Source organism: Leptodactylus fuscus, chromosome 5, assembly GCF_031893055.1.
Source record: "Leptodactylus fuscus isolate aLepFus1 chromosome 5, aLepFus1.hap2, whole genome shotgun sequence".
NCBI classification, from domain to species: domain Eukaryota; kingdom Metazoa; phylum Chordata; class Amphibia; order Anura; family Leptodactylidae; genus Leptodactylus; species Leptodactylus fuscus.
Genome location: NC_134269.1, coordinates 27,424,186 through 27,431,546, shown reverse-complemented (window position 1 = coordinate 27,431,546; position 7,361 = coordinate 27,424,186). Strand labels below are relative to the sequence as shown.

The 7,361-nt window shown below is 41.0% G+C and overlaps 1 protein-coding gene across 1 annotated transcript; it reads left to right on the top strand.

Moving 5' to 3' along the window:
* The first annotated feature begins 6,422 nt into the window (after positions 1 to 6,422).
* LOC142202794 (olfactory receptor 1G1-like) lies at positions 6,423 to 7,361 on the top strand. Its single transcript, XM_075273112.1, has one exon. The coding sequence runs from the start codon at positions 6,423 to 6,425 to the stop codon at positions 7,359 to 7,361; it is 939 nt and encodes a 312-aa protein (XP_075129213.1).

Below are 7,361 nucleotides of genomic sequence, written 5' to 3'. Positions count from 1 at the left end.
CATACAGTTACACTAAAAAATTTAGTGTAACCACTGTAGCCAGCACTGCAACATTTCGGCATAGGAATGCATTGACCAGCGTTGATTGGCCGAATGCCATATAGAGTACAGCATTCGGCCAATCAACGCTGGTTCTGCCGGAGGCTCATCTTTGAGGAGGTGGAGTCTAAGATCGGACCAGAATGGAGACTGCTCTGAAGATGCAGCCAAGCTCAGCTCACGGCCAGCACTGCTTCATTGGAGATGAACCAGAGCTGGCCGTGCGCTGAGCTTGGCTACTCCGGAGATGCATCTGAGCTGAGCACATGACCAGCACTGCTACATCGGAGATGAAGCAGTGCTGGCCGTGCGCTGAGCTCGTTTACTCCGGAGATGCCGCCGAGCTCAGCGCACGGCCAGCACTGCTACATCGGAGATGAAGCAGTGCTGTCCCTGTCCCTGTCATCACTGCTACATCTGAGATTGGACCACAATGGAAACTGCTGTGGACTGCATTTGGCCAATCAACGCTGGTTCTGCCGGAGGAGGTGGAGTCTAAGATCGGTCCACAGCAGTCTCCATTCTGGTTCGATATTAGACTCTGCCTCCTCACAGATGAGCCTCTGGCAGAACCAGCGTTGATTGGCCGAACGCTGTACTCTGGCATTCGGCCAATCAACGCTGGTCAATGCATTCCTATGGGAAAAAGTCAGCTCCCGCTTATCGCAAGTTGACAGGGATCCAGACCAGATAGAGCCCCAAAGAGCTGGGTGAGTAACATTGCCCCCTAAATAAAGGTAATCCCTAGCTAACCTTGCCTGTACATCTGTCCCTGGCTCACAGTCACATAGTTCACAGTCTCATATGACCCGGATATTAAGTCCACTGTTCGTATAAATTGGAGGTCACCTGATTTAGCCAGCCAATTACTTTTTCCAAATTTTTTTCGATGCCTCCATTGTCGTAGTTCCTGTCCCACCTCTCCTGCGCAGTTATTGGTGCAAGAAAAAAAAAACGCCAAGGAAGGTGGGAGGGGAATAAAATTTTTAGTGAGTTTGCCACCTGGTGTTCAACTCGAATCGAACATCTCAAACAGCCTAATATCCAATTGAACATGTACTCGATCGAATGCTGTTCGCTCATCTCTAATCATCAGTAATCCACCTCCATGCTTTACAGTTGGAATGGAGTTCCTTGAACTATAGGCCTTGTTGACACTTCTCCAAATGTAATGCTTATAGTTGTGGTCAAAAAGTTAGATTTTTGTCTTCTCACTCCAAATGACCTTGTTCCAGAAGTTTTGGGGTTTGTCTCTGTGCTGTTTGGCGTATCGAAGGTGAGATTCTTTGTGGCGTTTGCATAGTAACGGCTTTCTTTTGGCAGCTCGACCATGCAGCCCATTTTTCTTCAAATGCCTCCTTATTGTGCATCTTGAAACAGCCACACCGATAGTTTTCAGAAAGTCCTGTATTTCAGATTTGCATCCCGAACAATTTTCCGAGCAGTTGTGGCTGAAATTTTGGTTTGTCTACCTGACAGTGGTTTGGTTTTCACAGAGCCCCTGAGTTTCCATTTGTTAGTCACAGTGTGAATACTGCTGACCAGCATTATCAATGCCTTGGATATCTTTTTGGATCCCTTTACAGTTCAACTACATTTCCCTGTAGATCCGTGGACAACTGTGTCTCACTCTGGGCATGTTATCAGGCCAAAATCACCAGGGGATGGGAACTTTTGAGCAGTGTCATTTTGATGTTTTTGGTTGTCATTACTCAGAAATTTGACAATAAATGGCCTCAACCAACCACTAACCATGAGTGGAGAAAAAGTTTTTGTGTTATCATTCATATTCTCTGAAATAGGCCAAAAAAAAAAAAAAAAATCTACTGGGGTATGTAAACTTTTTAGCACAACTGTATATAATTTGGTCACTTCTGACAAAGTGAATCATGAAGCTTTTTGGTCCGGACATGACTTTTACAGCCCCTCACCTATAGACTCCTGTCCGTGAGCAAAAAATACATCATCTGCAAACCCTTCCGTTTTATCTCTGTATGTGATAAGCAGTTTCCAGAATATATAACAGATGAGCTGGCAATAAAAGAAAAATGTTACACTAAGTAAATGTAGCAGCGTTGAGTACACGCTGAGCTTTGCTACACCCTCAGCACACACTCAGCTCTGCTACATCTCAGGTGTAGCAGAGCTCCGCGCACAGCCAGCTCTGCTACACCTGTGCACTCAACACTGCTACATCTGAGATCGGACCACAATGGAGACTGCTGTGGACTGATCTTAGACTCCGTCTCCTCCGGCAGAACCAGTCTTGAATGGCCGAATGCTGTACTCTGTATGGCATTCGGCCAATCAACGCTGGTCAATGCATTCCTATGGGAAAAGTCAGCTCCGGCATATCGCAAGCTGACAGGGATCCCGACCAGATAGAGCCCCAAAGAGCTGGGTGAGTGGCATTCCCACCTAAATAAAGGTAATCCCTAGCTAACCCTGCCTGTACATCTATCCCTGTCTCACAGTCACATAGTTCACAGTCTCATATGACCCGGATCTGAAATCAACCATTCGTATAAAGTGGAGGTCACCTGATTTCGGCAGCCAATTACTTTTCCGATTCTTTTTTGATGCCTCCGTTGTTGTAGTTCCTGTCCCACCTCCCCTGATCAGTTATTGGTGCAAAAAAAGCGCCAGGGAAGGTGGGAGGGGAATCAAATTTTTAGTGCGTTTGCCTCGTGGTATTCGATTGTAATCAAATACATCAAATGGCCAGATATTCGATCGAATATCAATTTGATCGAATGCCGTTCGCTCATCTCTAGTCTTGATCTTTGTCATCACTGTAATCTTCATGATTATTATTTTCTTCTTTTCCTCTACACCTACCAACTCCTTTTTTTCCTCCTACTTAGAATTTTGGGGTGATATTACTGATGCTGTAGTGTACCCTAATGTCAAAGCTGGCAGTTTCTCGAAGGGTCTCAGGAGGTGACACAATGCCTTTATGAGCTTTCAGTACCAGACCTCAAAATAATAATAACAAATTGCCAAAAGTCCAGGATTGCAATCTTAGCAACAGCTTGAATACCAAGGCAATTTCTTGCCCATATGCATTTCCTTCTAATCACTATAGGTTTTTATAAAACGTTATGACATGTGCCATGCAGAGACAATGTGTTATTTTATCTCAGTGCACTTGTCACTTGCAAGTTGTTGCAAGTCATGTTGTTACTTGGAGTTGGTTTGGAGTCAGGCTCATCAGTAAGACAACATGGCTGTGCTTTAAACATACAGTAGGAAAGGAGGGAAGGGGAGTCCATGGAATATTCTGCCGTTTCTGTTTGGGACAGGAGGGTACCCATTGAGGAAAAAGTGGAGTTGACTAGGGTTGAGTCGATCTTGAGATTTCAGGGTCAATTTTAAAATCCGATTTTCCAACTGATCCCGATCATGAAATTTGCTTGATCGCCGATCGGGATCCGATCTTTCCCGATCCCAATCGCTCAACCCTAGTCAATGCTTTTCTATGGAAAAGTCACTTTTAGGGTGGAGCTCTAGTTTCAAAATCCGATTTCCGATCATTTTCCAGCCGATCCCAATCACGATCGTGAAATTTACAGGAGTTAACGCTATATGACAATATTGATATTTTCTTGCAATTTAGAAAAAATACATGGCCTGCACATACTAATATTATACTGTACATTGATATGAATAATATGTACAATATTAGAAGCCAAAACTTTTGAAAATCTTTGGCCTTTCCAAACAGCTTTGCTAATCTCTAATCTTTTAAAGGGAGTCTATCTGTTGAAAAACACGCTCCAAGCACCACATGCATCATAACTCCCTGGTGTAGCAGAAGACTGGAAAATGGCCACATGGTCATTCACAGTCGGCTCCACCCAAACCCAAAGCAGCAGAGCCGATTGCGCATGTGTGAGATTTGAAATGCGTGCAGCACTGTGTCCGATTCCTGTGAAAGGAAGACGATTCAGAAATGAGGAAGAAGGGAATGAACAGAAGCTGAAAACGGGCGGTGGAGAGTTATGACACGGGGGGGGGGGGTTCTTGGAGCACTCAGGGAATGTGTTTTTCGAATAGTAGACTCCCTTTAATCCATTGGAATAATCCAATAGGTCGTGGCTGAATTTTGCCAAATTGAGTACTGTTGACAACAGTTCTTTAAGGTGAATATATCACCAGTATATACTGCATTGTACTTTTTAAAATCTGATATTATTTAAAATTTTTTAATATGGAATCAGATTTGAATAGATTTTCTTATGGCAAAGACACAAAAATGTCCAAAAATGATACATATGAAAGAGTGTAGTAAGAAAGCTCTGTTAGTGCCAGTAGAAGGAAGATTGTGACCTTCACTTATGGTCAATGGTTGATCTTGTGTTACCTGCATCCGGCTTTATAACAGAGGTGTTACTTATCCTTCTAATTCTTATGTTTAATGAGATGATTGATCAGAAGTGATATCTACAGAACAGGAAGTGTTAGCTTATTGTAATGCTTAGTGGCCAAAGTAAATACTTTAAAGATTTAAGGAATAGAGATGAGCGAGTAGTATTCGATCGAGTAGGTATTAGATCGAATACTACGGTATTCAAAATACTCGTACTCAATTGAGTACCACTCGCTATTCGAATTGGAAAAATTCGATGCAGAACCAGCGTTGATTGGCCGAATGCTATACAGTCGGCCAATCAACGCTGGTTCTTCTCCTACCTTTAGAAGTCTTCTCCGTGCAGCGTGCCTGCGGCATCTTCCAGCTCTGAATTCACTCTGCCAGGCATCGGGCCTGGGCAGAGCTGACTGAGCATACCCATGCTACAAGAAAATGGCCGCTTTGACTGTAAGCGGCCATTTTCTAGTAGTGCGGGCATGCGCAGTCGGCTCTCCCCTGGCCCGATGCCTGGCAGAGTGAATTCAGAGCCGGAAGATGCCGCGGGGACGCTGCATGGAGAAGACTTCTCAGAGAATCCAGCCCGACCCTCACTCGTGGACTTGGTAAGTTCAATTTGATCGAATGTTGCCTACCCCTGAAACGAGCATTTTTCCCCCATAGAGAATAATAGGATTCGATATTCGATTCGAGTAGTCGAATATTGAGGGGCTACTCGAAACGAATATCGAATATCGAATATTTCACTGTTCGCTCATCTCTATTAAGGAACATTCCCTTCTTACAAGTCATACAATTGTTTATCGCATTGACATAGAATGTATTATTAGCTTGAATTTATTTATTAACTGTAATAATTGGTAATTAGAAATTGCCGATCATTACTGAAAGATAAACACATGCCTAAAGAGAATATACGTATGGCTTCTCCAGAGGACAATCGCTTGGAATATTCATGTAGAGGAGAAAGTATATAAATCCAGAGTAGATCCATCATACTGCAATTGTCGGGCACTTCTTAAGGTAAAGAAATCTGTTTTGTTGCATGAATTTAGATTAAAATATGTATTTAATGTTTAAATATTAATAACAATGTAACAAATTGCTAATAATGTACATAGGAAAGCAAAAATGTCAATTACTGGGCAATTTGTATCAGAATTTTGAGCTAATTTCTGCAACAAAAACAAAACAAAACCGAAATATAGTGTGAATACACTCTAATATATTACTTGACAGATGACATGTATAACATATAAAAAAAACTGATGAGAACTTAGCCTGTTTTATCAAATGCATCCTCTCACTAAAAAAGTGTTACGTTTAGATTCCAACATTATATTGGTTTATAGTAATTCAGCAATTAAATATTGTAATTTCAAAAACTCTCAATTTTTGGGATTTTTATTTGAATTTTTCTCCTGTGACCAAAACATTAAAACAAGTCTGATGGATGTGAACACTTTTATTAGAAATCTGAAAATATATTACTAAAAAATATTTTGACAAAGGTGAAATTTGGAAGAAAAATATAGAACGACCCCAATCTCCTACACCAGTCCTTGTCTCCATTGCATTGCAGTAAGGTGAGAGTAATCTATTTCCTTCCACACACCAGGATCCCAAATCTATGTCAGCCAAGAGTTGGAATTATAGCAAACCCCTAATACTGGTGTAACCACATTTTAGAAAATTCATAAATTTTGTTTCAAAAATATCCATGCCCCAAATTTTATTTATTTTTTTATTATTTTTTGAAAATCTTGAGTAAAATGTTTGATAAATTCCTCATATAGTATATGCTTCTTTATATACTTCAAACGTAATTTAACCCTTACTTATGTCTAGGGACACTATTGACAAAAATAATGGAACCCTAAGGAACCCCTCCGCCCTACTGTAAAGGTGATAACACCAGATGTCACTGTTTTGGGGGGAACTTTTGACTGGTTCCCAATGTAACCTCAAGAGCCACACTAGATGTTTGTTGTAGCCTTCCACCTAGTTTACATTGATGGAGAATGCGACAGATGTTATTGACTTCTATATTGTGGCATTTTCAACAATTTTTCGGCAAAAAATATTTTTATTTCCCACATTTCTCTTCCTCTACCTCATATGTCTCCTTTGGAACATCTTAATAATTGTGATACTCTTTCTGGATCTTCATTTGCAGAAACCAATGTATTTTTTCCTACGTAATCTCTCCCTTGTAGACGTCTTGTACAGCTCAGTGGCACTTCCAAAATTAATGGACATCCTTATTACGGGAAATAACCGGATTTCATTTACCAGTTGTTTGACGCAAATGTTTTCCTTCAATTCCTTAGTTTGTACAGAGGTTTGGTTGTTGACCATGATGTCTTATGATCGCTACGTTGCCATCTGCTTTCCATTACATTACATGTTCCTCATGCAGAAGAGGAAGTGTGTCCTACTGGTATCCGGGTGCTGGATCTTTGGACTTAGCAATTCACTTTTTCTTACGATGTATGTATCACGTCTGTCCTTCTGCAGATCCAGACACGTCAAGCAGATATTTTGCGACATTAAAACAATGACAAAGATTTCTTGCGGTGATATCTACAAATTTCAAATAGTAATACTGGCTCAGGCTTTGTTTGGGTTATGTCCTTTCACCCTTATTTTAATTTCCTATAGTAAAATTTTAGTAAAAATTCTAGGCTTAAGTTCCGTTGGTCAAAGAACAAAAACGTTCTCCACTTGTTCTTCTCACCTTACCATCCTTCTAATATTTTTTGGGACCGTACTCTGTATGTACATGATACCACCATCATATCACTTGGAGGAACTGGACCAAGTATTTTCCATCATCTATCTAGGAGTGACACCTACGCTGAATGCTTTGATTTATAGTTTAAGGAATGAAGAAGTGAAAACCGCCATATCTCATTTTTTAATCAGTAGCATAGGTCACAAAAGATGTAAATAA